We start from the raw sequence: 18,995 nt of genomic DNA on the forward strand, positions 1-18,995 counted from the left end.
ACTGCCAATCCGGTATCTTACTTATGAAGTTTCACCATGTATGCAAGTACACAAATTTGATGCCAAGTCAAAACAAATGGAGATATGCTGTTTCTCTAATCCTCTCATAAAAAAAGTAAATATTGATATATTTGTTACGCAAGAAATGAATGATTTGAAAAATATTATCCTGAAAACGATTGCTTATTTCGTTTGAAATAATTAATCAAACAACATTCTAAATATTTTCGTAGACGATAAAAGATATTCTTCATTTATTGATTTTTGTTTGTTTTTGTAAAGGATAAAAGCGATCATTTTAGGAATATATTTTTCAAATAATTAATATTCCATAAAACAAACACACTCTAAATATAGTTAGTAACTAAAAACCGATGAACCCACTGCAAATTTTACTATCGAGAAAAAGTTGAGTAGTTAGTTACCTAAGCAATTATGTAACAAGTAGTCCCTACTCACTAGTATAATTAGGAATATAATAATCAAAAGGGAAAAATCCATCAAAAACCTCTACACTATACTCACCGTGACACATTTATTTTGAACCCTTTTTTTTAACATAAAGAACTCCAAAGTATACCTATTCGACACATTTACCTTAAACTTTTTCTCGTGACATAATAATCCCAAACTTGTATTTATATGACGTATTTATCATTTGCCGATATTCCTGTCTTTTTTCTTGTGACATAAAAATTTGAAACTAAGTATTTATGTGATGCATTTATAATTCGCTAATATTATGTCAGATGATTTTCAACCAAAATATCGTCTATGTCAACACTGTTGACTTTTTGGCATCCATATAAGTGGATTTTTAGCTATTTATTGACAAAAGATAAATATGTCACATATGTATAGGTTTGAAATCTTTGATATTGTGGAAAAAAAATTTAGAATAAATGTATTACACTGGATATAATTTGGGATATTTGATGGTTTTTTCCATATTTAATATTTACATTTAGGATATGCACCTCAGTAGCCTACATTTGCATTTACATAAAAATAAAAATAAAAAAAGTCCAATATATTATGGGACATTCGCCATATGGAACGAATAATTTCTGTAATTTCGTTTACAAAAGTTATCAATGCAGATAGGAACAATCCTGAATTATTTTTACTTTTTTTTTTTTCTGTTTAATCAAAATTTAGCGATGAGCTTTTTATCTTCTTTTAAATCTTAAACAATGACACTTCCACAAAATGCAAATGTTGACACATAAATTCACATATCTTTTCAACCCATTTTTAAAATTTGAATAATAATTTAAAATGGTGGTGGAAAAGCGAAAAAAGTACTTTTTCATGTTACTTCAGCTGAAACAAGCATACTCTCTACCGGACATTTACTAAGAGTCACCGATACAACAAAGCTACACAATTAATTTTGTTAAAAGCTTTGAAGAGGTCTCAGACAAGTGCTGCTAGCTCCCTGGTAAAATCCTCTTAGGGGCGGATAACATCAAATGCCAATGCATCATATAGACATATATAACGATAAATTACGTGCATGTACTAGGTGCAATGAACTACAAACGTGCAATAGCTGTCTGGTAGTCCCTGCTACAAATGTTTTTGCTCGATAGCCCCTAATACAGCAGCTTCAGAAAACATGCTAGTACATTGAGAAGTCTCTCTAATAATAAGTCTAGAAGACAAACACTGGCAAAACTGAGCGATCTAAATCATACCATGACTGGCTTTGTTACAGTGACCAGAGATAGTAACTCAAGCCCATCAGAGGAATAGGTCTCCTCAATGAAGTCCAGCGGTGTCCAAAAGATAACAAGCTCTTCTTTCTGTTCTCTCCCATGTTTAGCTAGCACGTCCTCGCACATATTCACCACGCAGCTCCGATGGCACAAGCTCATCTCCGGAATAAGCATCCGCAAGGCCCTGCAAGGACACAAAGTACTGTCTATGAAAGTGTTTTAATAAGTCAACATTGTTGAGCCTGAACAACAGCCTGTGCATCCACCTAGACAAGCATGTCTGTAGCACCAAAATGTGCAGCTCGGCCGTCTCTCAGCACCCACACAAACATTCCTGGAAAAACCAACCAGTGAAATCAGAGGAAACCTGACCACAAACTGAAGAAATCGAAGGATGGCGATGTGAGAGAGATGAAGAGCAAGAGCTTGGAACAGTGGTGTGTGTGACTTGAGAGCACCTATGTGTGTTTGTGTGTATGTGGTGGCACAAGACATCAATTATGTGACATCAACATTTTGACGAGAAAAATTAATTATTTAGTTACATTTAGTAAAAGATTATTGAATTACACAAAGGTGAGTTCGAGGACGATATCACAGAAAACAAAATAATTTAGTAGATTAAATAAGACTTGACAGTGATGCTTATTAATTGCTAAAAAGTAAAAATGTTGCGCACACAGAATGAGCATAGAAGGTGCTCTACTGAAAGGACTATGAATAAAAATTACATATGCCAATCTTGGTCTATTTATTCTCCCAACTGCACATAGTGACGAAATGAAAAGAACAATGCAACATCAAAAGATCAACTCACCATGCACCGTAGTTCAATGTATGGCTCCCCCAGTTCCATCAAATTCTGCATGCAAATAGAACATGTCACCAAGCAGCAACTCCTACATATAGTGATCTAAATAAAACCTGTACTCCAATAAGAAGTAGGATGACATAATAGCGTTTGAATTTACTCCACAGAAATCAAGTTTACACATAACAATCCAAAATCAAGACCACAATTATTACCTTATTTTTTTTGTCTTTTGGGAGGACACTCCACTCCCACAAATGTGAACTCGTAGCTAGATGCATTCCCCATGCAGCATTATATTGTTCTTGCAGCATGAAACTTTCTGCAGAAATATGACATGAATTTAGTCGAAGTTAGAAGTGCCAACGAATAGCCAAATTCGCAAGCGATGAGATTATAAACACTTAGCAAGAGTCAGGTAACATACACTATAGGCCGTCATATGTCTTCTAAATGACAGCACTAGCTCAATTGGCAATTTGCTTCTGTAACTCGGGATTTTCTTATGCAGTACGCACCATTTCAAAAGGAGGCCAACCCAACCAGATAGCAAACCAATACCATGTTGCATACGATATCCTGTGGGAAAGTTTGCTTCAATATGATGATAACATTGTGCACGAACAAACTAAAGAAGGAATCCCCTTTAGATATTTTTTGTAACTGCTTCTTGACTGATGGTTAAGTCCTTCCTGGCACCCAGTCATGGTATCGAAAATCCTGATGAACCATAATTGAATGCTTAGCTTGATACATGACAGACAGAAGTTCTTATTAACTGAGAATTATACCTCCAAAACAGAACTGTGAAGCGGAAATTTAAACTGATCCAGTGGACCATGTCAAAAACACCAACCACCGCTTAGGCATTCCAATCGAGAAGCAAGAGAACTGATGAAGCAACATTAATGAAATTTAAAAAGGAAAGAAACGACTCACAAGGAGAAATGAACAGAAACAGCAAAAAGCGCTCTTTGCCAAAATGAAACGCTTAGCAAAAATCTAACGGTGACTTACTCTTAGAAAGGGGGATTAGAGGGAAAAATAAAGAAAGATGAAATATTGGTCAATGGTCAATGACCACGCTCACTAGGGTTCATTGTATGACATGAATTTATCATCTCATAATTGTATGTCTAGAAAACCTGTAACTTCACTTTTGGAGATTCTTTAATAGTAAATTGAGAAAGCCATCGTTTTTTCAAGGTCCTGAATTCTATAAGCTCGTAAAGAAATTTCCATGAGTCGAAATCATCCTATCAAACACCTGAATAGAATGATAGAATAAAAGTGGCAACCCTCAAATCTTTAAGCCAGATGATAACAATCCTCAAAACATTCTCGCAATTACAGGCATGGAGTGAAAAATTTAATAAACTTTCGAAACGATACAAGATAAACGCACCTTGGATCAAGCTGATGTGCAGTACACAGCCATTGTCATGAATAATGCCCAAGAGAAATTGCAGTTGCATGTGGCAAGAATACCAACTTCTCTAACATAAAAAGTGGGAAGTTAGTTCCAGTTTGACAGCCACTTCTTATAGAGGTTAAAAGCCAGATTAAGCTGCCCCATTTTGCAGTATCCATTAACAAGGATCTTCAGGGGAATATGATCAATTGGTATTCCAGATTTTTGTATCTTCTCAAAAAGCCTTTCTGCCTTGTTCAAGTCACCTCTCACACAGTAAGCCCTAATTAGTTCAGTACAGGTTACAATGTCCGGTTCACACTCCCTTCTCAGCATTTCATCGTGTAACCAAAGTGCAAAACGCATCCGGCCTAAGTTACAAGCAGCACCTATCAACAAAATGTAAGTAACCACATCAGCAAAAAGCCCATTTTGATGCATCTCTTGCTTAAGCAGGTAAGCATCAGAAAGATTTTCCCTCTTTACTTGTGCATCTATTAATGCATTACAAGTAAAAACATTTGGCGCAATGCCAAATGCCAACATCTGATCCCTAACAAAAAGCGCTCTACAAAGATCACCGCATCTTCCATAACAATGAATAACACAATTCCATATGGATGGATCAGGGCACCATCGACTCCTCTAACATAAGCTGAAGGAACTCATATGCTTTCTCAACATCTCCATGAGCACATAAGCCTCGGATAATTATTTTATAAGTGATCAGATCCGGAGCAACTCCCTCCATTAACATAATGCTGTGGACATGGGACGCCTCACACAATTTTCCTCCCTCGTAGAATCCTCTTAAAAGACTATTGTAAGTAAAAACATCAGGATGGAAACCTTTTTTCAGCATTTGACAACATGCACCAATCACGCTCCTCATGTCCCCATTTGAATTAAGTCCATGGATAAAAGAATTGTAAGCAATCACATCCATCTTATTTTTCTCCTAAGATATCTTGTTCCATATATATACTGCCTCAAGAACATTACCATTCTTAAAATAACCATCCATCAGTATAGTTGACGCGATTAAATCCGAGGTTGCCTTGTCATTATCCTCGTTAACTAACCGACCAAGAAGCTTCCTAGCTTCCTCCAAAAGACCCCTCCTGCACAAAGCATGCACAAGTATGTTACGGGTTATACGATTTGGCTGAACACCACAACTCACCATAGAAGACGAGATAAAGAGCACCATCCACGTTATTAGAATGGCAATAGCCCATGATGTAACTGTTGAAGGATACACTATTGGGAGAAGGTCCCATTTTTCAACATATCCGCAAAAGAAAACCTGCCTTCTCTAAGTTACCGCTTCGACACAATCCACTCAGAAGATAATTATGAGAAACTATATCAGGAACAGCACCACGGTGTATCATTTTCTCACGCAACCATAATGCAGCCCCCAGCTTACCCTCTGAACACAAATTCGTTAATATACCTTCATGATCCTCATAATTGGCCACTAAATTGTACCCACCATCAACCATGCCTGCCACGTCTATGCTCTCCCTGCAAATTTCGAGAAAGAAAATCATTATAAAAAAAATAGTGTGAAAGGAATTATGTCACTGACTACAATGACCTGACAGAAGTTCATTGACTGCAGTAGCCCAAATAGATATATTCAGCATGATAATCATCAATAATTTGAAAATCAGATCAGACAAAGCTATGCATCGCTCAGAACTCACAATTACCAATGCAATACCCAACCTTCCTTAAATGGACATTTCTTGTCAGTATACAATGACAAGCACATCGACATGCTTACAAAGTGATACATTGAGACATGAGAAGCATCGTCCATGGTAACTCATAACAACTGAGTCATCAAATTCTAGGAAACAAATGATGACCACAATAAACATAGAAACCAACTTATAAATCAACCTTGAAGCCGGCAGATTCAGAGATGAATGAAGAGAGATTCAAAGGACTCACCAATTCATGACGTCACACACACAATTACCCAGATATCTTTTTTCTCTGCAAAACCTGATCATATATGGTCCTAGAAAGTTAAGGACCATTTTACCCCTACACAAGGATGCCTCATATTCTCTGTAACAGACACATGTACAGAATGATCACATTACAAAACCACAATCATTGGCAGAATGGCATCATTGTTTTTATAGTATCTATTAAATTTCCCTTATAAAAGCAATGAAAAATGGCAAAGGAAAGAAACTAGAAGCTCATGCCTGAGACTCAGTTTTGCAAGGGCAAAAAAAGCATAAACTAAATAACTGATGGAACCAAAGCACATATTTCCAGTGGGGGAACACATTCCAGAGGAAGTTGATCTGCACACAAAAGCCTCAACATCAACAACTTGTCATTTATGTAACACACATCGTTGATTTTAGACGCACCGAGTTGGCTCGGTGGGCTTTAGCAACCCAATCCTCAATCCAGCTTTATTGGTATCCCTCGGTTCATAGAGGACAGAAACTCCACTAAGCTGGGCCATAATTCCTGTGCAATCAGCAACAATGGATTGGGCCGGCCAAGGGGGTTCCGCACGGCCCGCCCCTCCGCACGGCGCGATAAGCACTCCACACGTGATAAAATTGTCTCACGGCTGGGTTTGAGATCAATTCGCGTGGTTCTGTCCCACGGCTAGGGTTTCAGCAAACCAGGCGGACGGAGCGTGGAACTTCTTGGTGAAGCCGGCGACGAGGAGACCAGCGGCGTTCCGGCACACCCCGGCAACCGAACCCGCCAGCGTCGAGCTGCACCAGGAGCCATCGGCGTTTAACTTCAGCTCCTGCGGACCAGGTGCCTTCCAGTTCATCGAGCTGTTTGGGGCTGTCATCCCCTTTTCCATTTCTCACGGCTAGGGTTTCTGCTAGGGTGTTGATCGGGTCGGGCTTCCTTCCTTCGAAGACCGCTAAGTCGCGGTCTTAAGCCTTTTTCGTATTATGCCTTCGTAATGCCTATGTCTGAAGTGTGGAGCTTGTCGCATAGCCTCTTATGCTTTTCTTCATGGTGCAGGATTTTAATAATGTGCTACGCTAGTTGTTTTGAGAGATCTGCCACTAAAACCTCCTCCCCCGGAGTTTGGACTCCTGTTTTTAGTGATTTTCTTCCCGCACTCTGTGTGAGCGATTTGCTTCGGACAGATTACCTTGTTGATGATGGAACTGAATGCCACTCCACGTCGGATTTGCTTTTGGAACGGAATCGGGAGCAGAGCCTAATTGATCTTTTGATTCCTGCCCTGGTTCCGCTGATCAACCTTTTGAAGAAACTACAGGTTGGTCAAATCTGAATTGCCGGTGCATTTGCTGGATGTCATTTCGGTAAAATCCTTCAATATTGATTCGATTGACTTCGAGAAATTCTGGACGATGATTTGATATACAAAACGTAATGATATCAGGTATATCTTTTTGCAGACAAATGCTCCAGTTGAGGAAGCTTGTAAGAAAATTTGGCTAGTTGATTCGAAGGTAGCAAAATGTGCGCTTTCTTTGTGAATTGATTTGCTTTAGCTGTTTCAATTCATCCATCGGTAAACCCTTGCACTTTTTCTTTTGCAGGGTCTGATAGTTAATTCACGCCCGGGAATCACTCCAGCAATTCAAGAAGCCTTCATGAGCCTATTAATGAACTTGCTGATGCAGTAAAGGTTCTCTCTCTCTCTCTCTCTCTCTCTCTCTCTCTCTCGCGCGCGCGCGCTCACACGGGCTGTTCCTGGCTGTGCATACTTTTCCTTTTCTTTTAGAATCTCTATACGGCATTTCTTGAGTAAAGAAGTCGTTCCTTTTGTCTGACTCGCGTAAAGCAACATGGTCTGAGCTATTAACGTTAGTGCAATGCAGGTCCTCCGCAATATTGCGGTCGCCGAATGCTTTTGTGATGGCTGTTCAGATCCTAGGAGATTGCTTGAAGTGCTGAATACCGTCAAGGTGTGGCACTCCTTCAAACCCACTCTTCAGAATATGCGATCTACTCCTTATCCAGAAGTATGCGAAAGGCTTTTAGGTTATTTGATTTTAGTCTAAGCTATCGAGTCTTGAATCAGTCTTGATATGTTGCGTTGAGCACAGTGGGAGTAGGGAAGAGAGAAACACCGATAGTTGCTTCCAAATTATCATCTAGACATCGATGAAAGAGGTGAATGACTTGGAACTTTGTCTAGAATTTTGAAAAAGGGGCAAGGGCAGAGCCTTTCTCATACATTGTGTGCTATTCTTTAAAAGGCTCTTCTCCATTAAAGAGTGGTGAAACTGGTGGACTCCGGTCTTGTTTGGAGAAAATTAGTATAGTTTCTCAGCACGTTGAGAGTGAGTCTGACGAAGTGGAGGAAATTCTTAGATTGTTGCCTAGACGGTGAGGAAGGCGGTAGCCAAATTTGAAGTTACTTGGGGAATCCAACCGAGTGCAAGGGCTAACCCTTTTGCTTGACGTGTTCGTTTGAGTTAAAGAGTGGAGAATTTGTTGATTGGCAGACTTAGTATATTGTGGTTTTTTTTATTAATGAGCTAATACACTATTATCTTCTCGGACATGATCTGGCTTCGCTGAGTTGTTGAATTTTTCAAGGTTTGGTTTTGACCTCCCTTCTTCAAGAGATTTGGTGTGGAGCTTTTGTATTGGGCCGTAGGTCGCGTTGATTTTGCCGGATGCTTAGTCTGTGGGACCTTAGTGTTGTTCTTGATGTTTGCTTTCCTCTGCCTAATGACTATGATGCTCTTGGTCTTTATATCCTTGTTGCATTGGCCTGCAGTCGAGACTCATGCTTTGTGCTGTCTGGAATACTTAATGGACTAAGGGGTTTTAGCATGTGAAAATTTCTTCTTTGTCATGTTAATCGTTGAGCTGATATGGACTTTGCTTGAACTTTGAAATGAGGGAGTTGCCCTGCTGTTATTGCCGTAGATATCAATCTATCTTTTTTCCTGTAATTCTTAGGGCAAATCTGATATTTATATATGGATGCACGACTGGTGGGATCCTTTCTATACCTTTACAAGGCATGTAGTCCTGAATTTTTCTGATTGCAACTCTTCTAAATATCTTCTCAATCTCATCGGGGAGAGGTTCAAATTCCAGTGTTTAGCTTGGACGTTTTATCGCATATCTTCCCTTATCAGAATTCTCGCAGACACGCAGTTTTCTGCTTCCTGGGGTGAAATTCAGATTTTGTTAACTAATTGCTCGGCTCTTAAGCCTTTTTCGTATTATGCCTTCGTAATGCCTATGTCTGAAGTGTGGAGCTTGTCGCATAGCCTCTTATGCTTTTCTTCATGGTGCAGGATTTTAATAATGTGCTACGCTAGTTGTTTTGAGAGATCTGCCACTAAAACCTCCTCCCCGGAGTTTGGACTCCTGTTTTTAGTGATTTTCTTCCCGCACTCTGTGTGAGCGATTTGCTTCGGACAGATTACCTTGTTGATGATGGAACTGAATGCCACTCCACGTCGGATTTGCTTTTGGAACGGAATCGGGAGCAGAGCCTAATTGATCTTTTGATTCCTGCCCTGGTTCCGCTGATCAACCTTTGAAGAAACTACAGGTTGGTCAAATCTGAATTGCCGGTGCATTTGCTGGATGTCATTTCGGTAAAATCCTTCAATATTGATTCGATTGACTTGAGAAATTCTGGACGATGATTTGATATACAAAACGTAATGATATCAGGTATATCTTTTTGCAGACAAATGCTCCAGTTGAGAGCTTAGTCTGTGGGACCTTAATGTTGTTCTTGATGTTTGCTTTCCTCTGCCTAATGACTATGATGCTCTTGGTCTTTATATCCTTGTTGCATTGGCCTGCAGTCGAGACTCATGCTTTGTGCTGTCTGGAATACTTAATGGACTAAGGGGTTTTAGCATGTGAAAATTTCTTCTTTGTCATGTTAATCGTTGAGCTGATATGGACTTTGCTTGAACTTTGAAATGAGGGAGTTGTCCTGCTGTTATTGCCGTAGATATCAATCTATCTTACATTTAATTTTTGGTGTGGCGCTATTTTTGTTCTGTTTTTGCTGGGTCCCAAAAATGCCATATCTTTCATTTAATTTTTGGAAGAATCTGAATTGGTGCTTGTGCGTGAGAAGAAATCGAATACAGAACAAGATTGATATATGAGAGAAGTTTAGATCTCGAACAAGCAATGAGAATACCTCAGCTTCTGTTGTATTTCTTCTTGTACTTCAAGTTTATTCTTTACACAATCTTTCATCATTTCACAGATACGAGAGGAAGAAGAAGAAGAAGCTCTTGATGAATCGAAGCTTTCAACCTTAGAAACTAACAATAAACTCTCGCACACCTTCTCTTGTTCTATCTTTTCCTTTTATACTAGTCAACTTTGGCTCCAACTATTTTCTGTTATAGAAGTTACAACCGAATAATGTGAACAACACCGTGTATTTCTTATTTGCTGCTTCTTTAATTTGCTTGATGCACATACGTGTTTGGGTTACGCTCACGGATTCGCCGGCTCACTGTAGTCATGGATCGCCCAGCTCATTCGTTCACTTGGATCGCCAACCCACGACCTTCCTCTGGTTTAGCTTCTCTTTCAGTTACTTTTTCAGGTTTGGCTTTTAACATTCTTGACTTCTATACATCGATCTTCTTTAACTTGTTTAATTCTTCTAACATCCCCCTCAAATTGGGAATGGAGAGTGTAGAAATTCCCAATTTGGTTCGCATATAAGAATGTGCTCTACCTTGTCAATGGTTTTGTAAAAATATCAGCTAATTGATAAGAACTTGGAATGTAAAGGCGACTGTAGTGACCTTTGAGAGACTTTCCCGAACAAAGTGAAAATCTATTTCAATATGTTTGGTTCGAGCATGTAAGATAGGATTCGAGTAAGAGATATTGCTGACTTGTTATCCCTATCTGAGATGAATAGGAGGCTTAAGAAAACAGCCTATATCACGTAATACAAAACTGACCCATGTAAGATCGCGAGTGGCTGATGCAAGAGCACGGTATTCGGCTTGATGGAGTGATCTAGCTCACGGTAGGTTGTTTCTTTCTTTGCCCGGATATAGATTGGATCATATATATACGGCTCGGTTGTTGATCTTGGTTTCGACACTGTAGCCCAATCTGAATCGGAATAACCATAGAGATGCATTGTCTTGTGAGTGAAGAAATAAGCCAAGCTTGATGGTACCCTTTACATACCGTAAGACTCTTTTTAACTTTGTTGAAGTCTGCAATTGTGAGTTTGCTGCATTCGTTGACAGTATATTTGTGGCATAAGCATGTATGCAGTGGTTAAGGTGAGGTATTGCAAACCGCCAACTAAACACGTACTCGGTAAGATTATGCAAAGGTAGAGAATCATTGATTAAAATGGATGGTTTGAGTGAGAGAGGAGTTGAAAGAGGTTTGGAATCTTGCATATGAGCTCGGGTGAGAAGATCTAGAGCATATTTGGTTTGGCAAAGGAATAGATGTCTGGATTTCGTGTAGCTTCAATGCCAAAGAAAATAGTGTAGAGCACCTAGATCCTTCATATGAAAATGAATGCTTAGTGAAGTAATGAGACTAGAAATCATGTGAGATGAGCTGCCCGAGTGAGAATATCATCTACATACGAGTAAGAGAAGGATAGTGTCGATTCGGTATGCGGGATGAACGAGAGAAGGATCGGTGGAGCTACGAGAAAAGCCATATTCAAGCGGAAGCTGCTGAATTTATCAAACCAAGCTCGAGGAGCTTGCGAAGTCCATAAAGAGATCTTGAAGGAGACAAACATGGTGAGGCCTTTGTGTGTCTTTAAAGCACGGAGGCTGTTCCATATACAACATTTCACTTAAGTGTCCATGTAAGAAAGCATTTTTGACATCTAATTGATGGATTTTCCATTGTTTCATCATAGCTGCGAAACGAAATTATTGGTTTGCATGTTTCACTACGGGGAATTTTGAAGGTTTACGTGAAATCAAGACCTTCTTCTTGATGAAAGCCTTTGGCTACAAGCCTAGCTTTAAGTCTATCCAAGCTTCCATCAGGTGCAAGTTTTGTCTTGAACACCCATTTGCACCCGATTACATTCATGTGATTATCTCGAGGAACTACTTCCCAGGTTTGATTCTGATATAATGCATCCATTTCTTCTTGCATTGCTTGATACCATCCTTGGTGTGCTAATGCAGACTTTGTTGATTTTTGGTTCAACGGGAATCTTATACTCAACCAGACATGCATATTTGGGGTTTGCTTTAATAATTCCAGACCGTAGTCTAGTTTGCATAGGATGAGTTGAAGATGTACACAATCATATTTTCGGTGTCAACAACTTGTTTTTGAGTTTGTCTGTCGGCGGTGGGTAGTGAGACATGCTCTTGATTTGTAGATATTTGTTCCTCTATGGTGAAGATGGCGATGTGATTCACTATTACTAGAGATATTATTAACAGCATTCTGTATTTCAATACCAGTATATTTTCAGATGCAATATGCGGGTGAAGATGGCCCGATGTGAGATCGACCTTCATAATTATTTGAGGTGAGCTCATCATTTTTGTATTGCTGGAGCTATTTGATTGATTCTGGTATGCTGCAAGTATCCCTTTGACGATTGTCTTGTGATGGAGACTTCTTAGTATAGTTAGGCCGGAGGATAGGACTCCTTTTATCCTTGTCTGGCATAGATCGGATCCCTGTGATATTCGATGCGAGTGTATGAATAAAGGGAAAGACATTCTCATCAAATAGTACATGTCTGCGATGTAAATTCTTCCATTTGTAGGTAAGAGGCACTGTATCCTTTATGCTTCTCACGCCAGCCAAGAAAGATACAGGTGGTGATCTGGATCAAATTTATGCTTTGTGTAATGCACGAGACATGGATAACAAAGCTGATCCAAAAACTCGAAGATAGTAATAGTACGGTGTGCGATTGTAGAGTTTGTAATGAGGTGAATGCATGTGTAGTTTTGCTGTGGGCAGAAGATTGATAACATAAACTGCTGTTTTGAATGCATCGACCCAATATTTCAGTGGTACTTTAGCATGATACATCATTGCTAGTCCTAATTCAATCACATGTCTATGTTTTCTCTCCGAGACACCATTTTGCTCTGGTGTGTGAGGACATGAGATAAATTGCTTAATTCCAGACTTACGCCAGATGAAGTTGGAATTTATTACTAGTGAACTCACCACCTCCATCACTCTGCAAGATTTTGATCTTGTGATTCCGCTGATTTTCTACAAGTCTTTGAAACATAACGAATATTTCATATACTTCTGATTTCTGTCTCATAGGATATATCCAGCTATACCTAGAAAAATCATCCACAAAAATGACATAGTAGGAGAATTTCTGAACAGATTGAATTGGCGAAGGTCCCCATACATCACAATGTATTCTTTCTAATAGAACATTAGAAATATGGTACGGAGTGGAAAGATAAGGCTGAGCTTTTAGCAACTTGACAGCTGCTACATATATTCTGAGTATTGGAACTAATTTGAATGAGATTTTGTTTCTGCAGGATCTTCACTGTTTTAAGATTGGTGTGAGCAAGCCTTTGATGCCAGGTATCTTCTGCTATTTCCTGTTGATGCAATGTGAAGAAAACTGCGGCTTTAGGTTCCACACAGTAGAGCCCCTTGACTTTCCTTCCTAGCTTCACCATTGTATAGCTTTGTGATTGTCCTTCATATATACCCCATGTTTATCAAAAATAAAAGAACAGGGATAGTCATCTGTCAGTTTTGATACAGATAGAAGATTCTTGGTGATTGCAGGGACTACTAATACATCATTCAGAGGTAATTTGCTATTTCCTGTATTTAGTATTCCATTACCAATGCATGAGATTGACAAATGAGATCCATCTCCTATCATGACAGTGTCATTACCACTATATGTATTATAGGTTTGAATCATACCAGGTTCTGAGGTAATGTGTGATGTAGCCCCTGTATCTGGATACCATTCTGAGCCATAGGGTTCTTCAATGTGTACTGCTGCTAATGCAGTTGGTATCTCATCTACCTGGTATGAATTGTCGAACCTATACCAACATCTGAGTGCTGTGTGACCTGATTTCTTACAGATCTGGCATTGTAGAGGGACATTATTAGTAGGCTTTGTGTTCTGTGCTTGTCTATCACCATTTGAGCTTTGTGGTGGATAAGATCTAACATTTTGATACCTTTGTGCAGAATTTGAATAAGGTCGAAATCCTTGTCCATAGCAGACAGTTATCCTTATTAACCTGACCTTCTTGAGTTGAATACATGTTATTCATTCTATTGAATTGATTCCTTCCAGCTTCTGCAGAATTATTTCCATATTCTCTTCTAATAAAGGGCTGACCTCTGCCATAGTTAACTTCTCCTCGAAAACTTTCTCTTTGATTTCTGGGATTGATTCTTTGCTGACTTGTTCCAGCTTTCCTTTGCCCATAATAGGCCAGGTTAGAGTTATACTCATTCATGGAGTATGTTTGTAATCGAGTTTCAAACCTCTCAAGTTGTGAGATTACTTCTTCATACTCTGGCTGAGGCTTAAGACAATACATGGTTGTCCTGAAAGTTTCATATTCAGGACCTAGCCCTTCCAATATGCCAAACATTCTTGTTATATTGTCAACAGGCTTTCCAATTGCATTCAATTGATCGCAAATGGTTTTTGAATTCTACGAGATATTCACTCGGTGATCTCTGTTTCTTTTCTTGCGGGCTTGAAGTTTTCTCTCAACTCAAACTCCTTTGCAACAGATTTCTGTGTAAATCTATTTATGAGAGCCTGCCATACTTCAAGTGAGGTTTCTAAGCCGATTATTAGACTTAGAATATTTTCTGATACTGCACCGCTTATCCAGGAAGATATAAGCTGATCGGTTTTTATCCAATCCAGGTAATCAGGGTTCATCATTTCTCCAGTCTCAGTTTGTATCATTCGATTTGGAGGTAAAGTTTCACCATCAATAAAACCAGAGTTAAATCTTGGCTTTTCAGAAATCTAATGGGCCCCTTACAACAGAAAGTTTCTTCATTCAACTTGATGGTAACAAAGTTCCCTATATTCACATGAATAGGGAATGGATACTTCTGAAGTCTAGTAGCCATTCTTCTATGTTCAAAGACTTTGAAATCCAGAGATAATCAGTAGACTTTGAAGTAAACTATACGCGAGATATCATGATCTTTATAACATCATGCAGTAAGAACACACAGATCTATCATACCCGGAAATCATGCGATACCATGAGAAGAAATCGAATACAGAACAAGATTGATATATGAGAAAGTTTAGATCTCGAACAAGCAATGAGAATACCTCAGCTTCTGTTGTATTTCTTCTTCAGTACTTCAAGTTTATTCTTTACACAATCTTTCATCATTTCACGAGATCTGAGAGAAGAAGAAGAAGAAGCTCTTGATGAATCGAAAGCTTTCAACCTTAGAAACTAACAATAAACTCTCGCACACCTTCTCTTGTTCTATCTTTTCCTTTTATACTAGTCACTGGCTCAACTATTTTCTGTTATAGAAGTTACAACCTTGAATAATGTGAACAACACCGTGTATTTCTTCGACTGCTGCTTCTTTAATTTGCTTGATCTGCTTCTGTGTTTCAGGTTCTGCTTTCACGGATTCGCCAGCTCCTGTAGTCATGGATCGCCAGCTCATTCGTTCTTGGATCGCCAACCCCGACCTTCCTCTGGTTAGCTTCCTCCATTCCAGATTACTTTTTCAGGTTTGGCTTTTCTGCTGTTACTGACTTCTATACACTTCTGATCTTCTTTAACTTGTTTAATTCTTCTAACAGTGCGTTCGTTCATGCTAGCACGAGAATTGGAGAATTTGGACATGGGTGTCGTGTAAAAATGACGGTTCATAAAGGTATAAGACAGCAACACATAAGAAAACGGACATTTAGCTCATAGAAAATGGATGTACATTCGTATTCTGCAAATTGGGCATTCCCTTGGAGAGAACCAAATTCACGTGAAGAAGAGATAGCAGAGAGGAAACCATAAGCAAATTCACCATCAAACGAGTCGAACGTGCATCGGATATGATCAAATTGAACAACTAGTTTTGAAACCCATGGTCCAGCGAAGGTCCAAGTCTCCGCTGGGCTCTTTATTTCGTCGAGGGCCTTTTGCATGCACTAGTATCTATATCAAGTGACCGTCGACACTACCCCAAAGAGCATCTTCGATAATGGGTTCGCCCAAAGAGTTGAATGATGCCGTTGATAGCCCAATCCATATCACCGAAATCTAAGTTGGAGTTACCTGTTGGGTTAGTATCTAAATCCTTGAATTTTTGCATAGATGCTTGAGAGCGACCCCATACTTCATAATTAGGTTGGCACTCCTCTTTCGTCTCGCAAGTGTCACTCTCTTTCTTGGCCCAGTCCATCCACTCATCTGGACCCAGCTTCGGGTTGTACTGTTTCTGGAGGTACATCAAGTATACGTCTTCGACCGAGGGACTGCCAAAGTAGTGGGCTCGTCTTTGGGGTTTAACGTAATGGCGGCGACGGTAGCACCCGGTGAGGAGTTATATTTTGGGCTTTATCGACGATGCTGCCGCTCCACCTCTTGTGCGTCCTCTTACGCTTCGGGCCTTCCACTATCCGGGCAAATCCTTTTCGACGGGGACAACATCTTTCGGTGGAGAGGGATTGGAAGGGCTGGGGCGTTTCTCAGAGAGAGAGAGGGGATGATGAACCCGCGTGCATGGCTGGAGTTTCAGAGACTCTGAGTGAGATGGGAGAGAGAGAGAGAGAATGTGTTGGAGTTAAGAACGAGCTCGATCTTGCCATTTATAGGTGTTTAATCGTGCGAGCAGGACAAGTCTTATTTAGGACATCGCATTTTAGAACTTTCGTCTTTCACTGAGGAGTGCTAATTTAGGCACGTGCTAGCGACTTGCTAAAAGACTTCATCCTTCTTACTTTTGCTAAAAGGCACGTGCTAGAAGATTGATCTTGTCCTCGTTTCGACAATATGCTCCACCACGACGAGAGTCTCTCTTTTTTGTTGCGTTGCATTATATGACATTCTATCTATCTAAACCTTCCTTTGTCCCTAAGAATCATATTGATATTTGCCAGAATATACACAACATTCGCGTTGACCACTCTACACAATAGACCTGTCATGAGACATGCAGGGTAGGTATCAACCATTTGAGCCTCTGTCACATGTAATGCATAAAAAAATTGCTGGTTTTTCAGGAGCATACAGTTCAATTAAATTCCAGTCACACAACCAACAACAAGTGTAGCTGCTGATCAAGACACGTATCAACTTCAAGACAAGCTCATGGGCTTACCAGGGTGGATCCGCCTCCATTTGCCAATCGATTCGTGAACTTCTCAGGCTCAAATTTGTTCACGTCTGATAGGTTTTTTATTGGTTGGGCCAAGCCAGGCCCATTCGCCCATGTTGGGCGAAACCTAACCCATAAAGAAAGGCGTAAGAAAGAAAGAATCGTTATTTTTCAAGTGAAAATAACTGTCATATATAAAAGGAAAATGAAAATGAACATTAATTTATAGAGACGGAACGTGCATTTTCCTATTTGAAGATAGTAAACTCTCTCGACGAACTAAACTCCAAGACTTTGATTGATTCCTCTAAGACTACAATGAGTATTTAATTTGTTGAAAAATAAGATACGTTAAATGCCATTGATGTCGTTTTCAATCAGTATTATATGTTTGCTCGGGACCTTTTCTTGGTATTCAATCCTCAGTATCAGTTTCATTTTAGGAATCTGTTTCCTTCAGCATCCCGGCAAAGCCGTCTCATTTGCAGGTTACGGCCCACAGCCACGACGTCGCTGTGTACTGGCGGAACGAGGTGCCAGCCTGTGTTGGTTTTGTGCTGCAAGCCAAAGCCAAGTAGGAATCGGCTCTAGGCCGAGCATCTTTCGGAAGATCCATGCCGAATAACTGTCGGGCCAGGCCCATTGATCCGGTCCAAGCATCCACTTCAGGCGTGGCCAACACTTTGAGTCAGTTGACCGCCATGTCCAGCCCATCCTCCCACAAAGATTATTTCCTTTCTGTAGCTACAGAAATTTTCCTCTTCTAATAATTGATAAGTTGGAATAAATTCTAGATAATGTCTGAGCTCGCAGGCTTGAGGAACACCATTTCTCGACTTATTGACAAGATGGAAAAAATACAATATAAAAGAAAGGAAAAAAAAAGGACGACCATTTCTGGTTTGCAATTGCTAACTCTATTCCTGAATAAAGGCAAAATATAGAAACAAAAGGAATTTCAGGATGTGTTTAGTCAGTTGGAACTTGGATATAACTCTACATTATATCCTATATGATATTTCGGGGGAATGCGAAATTTTGATGTCTGGATATTTAACCTAACATGGTCCAAATAAAAGCCTAGGTTCAGGTGTTGTCATAACGTTCATTTCTCTTCTGTCTCCCTCCTTGCACTCACTGAATGCGACCCCAGCTTCCATCACCACTTTTCCATGCATGCAGTTACCTTTGTCTCCATGATTTTGGCCTCCCATTGCCTCTGTTGCCGCCGACAGTCGAGACGATGAATGACAACGTTTGTCCCTCATGTCCTCGGCGGGCTCTAGCTCCGTCTCCGTGAGAGCACGGTGGCAATGGGAGGTCGCCCGGTCACCGAGCTTGCTGATGAGCCCGAGCTCCGTCTCATTGCCATCGACGAGGCTTGTCGTGGCGTCAAGCTCTAGAGGATGATGTCAAGATCTCGGCCCAAATCTAGTAGGTGCAAGTAGGATCATGTCGAGATCTGAAGTTCGCCGATGGTGCAATGTGGTGGGTGATAAACGGACAGATATAAGGTTCTTTCATGGCGAAGCTTGACTCGACCTTGGCCATGGGCTCAATGGCCATAAGATAGGAGGCCAACAAACTCGGGGGAGAGAGAAACGGATGATACCGACAACGCTTAGCGTCGATGTTGACCTAATAAGAAGCAGCGGAAGGCATCAATGACATCAACCAGAGTCGATGAAAATCGCGCAGAGGTAGGGAGAAAGAGAAGAATTTGTGTTCGAACAATACGGTACCATGTCTATATCTATATTAT

At 40.1% G+C, this 18,995-nt stretch overlaps 1 protein-coding gene and 2 long non-coding RNA genes across 6 annotated transcripts; 1 reads left to right on the forward strand and 2 right to left on the reverse strand.

The window, feature by feature from the left end:
• Positions 1-1,536: 1,536 nt before the first annotated feature.
• On the reverse strand, positions 1,537-5,525 carry LOC120288188 (pentatricopeptide repeat-containing protein At5g24830-like). 2 transcript variants are annotated; one of them, XR_005546487.1, is made up of 2 exons: positions 5,397-5,525; positions 1,537-1,902 (listed from the first exon to the last, which is right to left on the reverse strand). XR_005546487.1 is itself a non-coding variant. In XM_039301669.1 (2 exons), the coding sequence occupies exons 1-2, from the start codon at positions 5,491-5,493 to the stop codon at positions 4,046-4,048; spliced, it is 381 nt and encodes a 126-aa protein (XP_039157603.1). In that variant the 5' UTR covers positions 5,494-5,525; the 3' UTR covers positions 3,967-4,045. The 2 variants fall into 2 exon arrangements, 1 of the variants encoding a protein (XP_039157603.1); XM_039301669.1 differs by lacking the exon at positions 1,537-1,902 and adding an exon at positions 3,967-4,329.
• LOC120288189 lies at positions 2,726-3,966 on the reverse strand. Of its 3 annotated transcripts, XR_005546489.1 has the most exons (4): positions 3,935-3,956; positions 3,321-3,420; positions 2,957-3,249; positions 2,726-2,851 (listed from the first exon to the last, which is right to left on the reverse strand). It is a non-coding gene; the product is annotated as an uncharacterized LOC120288189 (long non-coding RNA). The 3 variants fall into 3 exon arrangements; XR_005546488.1 differs by having other exon boundaries at positions 2,957-3,420; XR_005546490.1 differs by lacking the exon at positions 3,321-3,420 and having other exon boundaries at positions 2,727-2,851; positions 3,935-3,966.
• A 9,113-nt stretch (positions 5,526-14,638) lies between the features above and the next one.
• Positions 14,639-15,586, forward strand: LOC120288160. The gene is made up of 3 exons (XR_005546452.1): positions 14,639-14,707; positions 14,805-14,857; positions 15,529-15,586. It is a non-coding gene; the product is annotated as an uncharacterized LOC120288160 (long non-coding RNA).
• The last annotated feature ends 3,409 nt before the right edge of the window (positions 15,587-18,995 follow it).

Source organism: Eucalyptus grandis, chromosome 9 (genome assembly GCF_016545825.1).
Source record: "Eucalyptus grandis isolate ANBG69807.140 chromosome 9, ASM1654582v1, whole genome shotgun sequence".
Classification (NCBI taxonomy): Eukaryota; Viridiplantae; Streptophyta; class Magnoliopsida; order Myrtales; family Myrtaceae; genus Eucalyptus; species Eucalyptus grandis.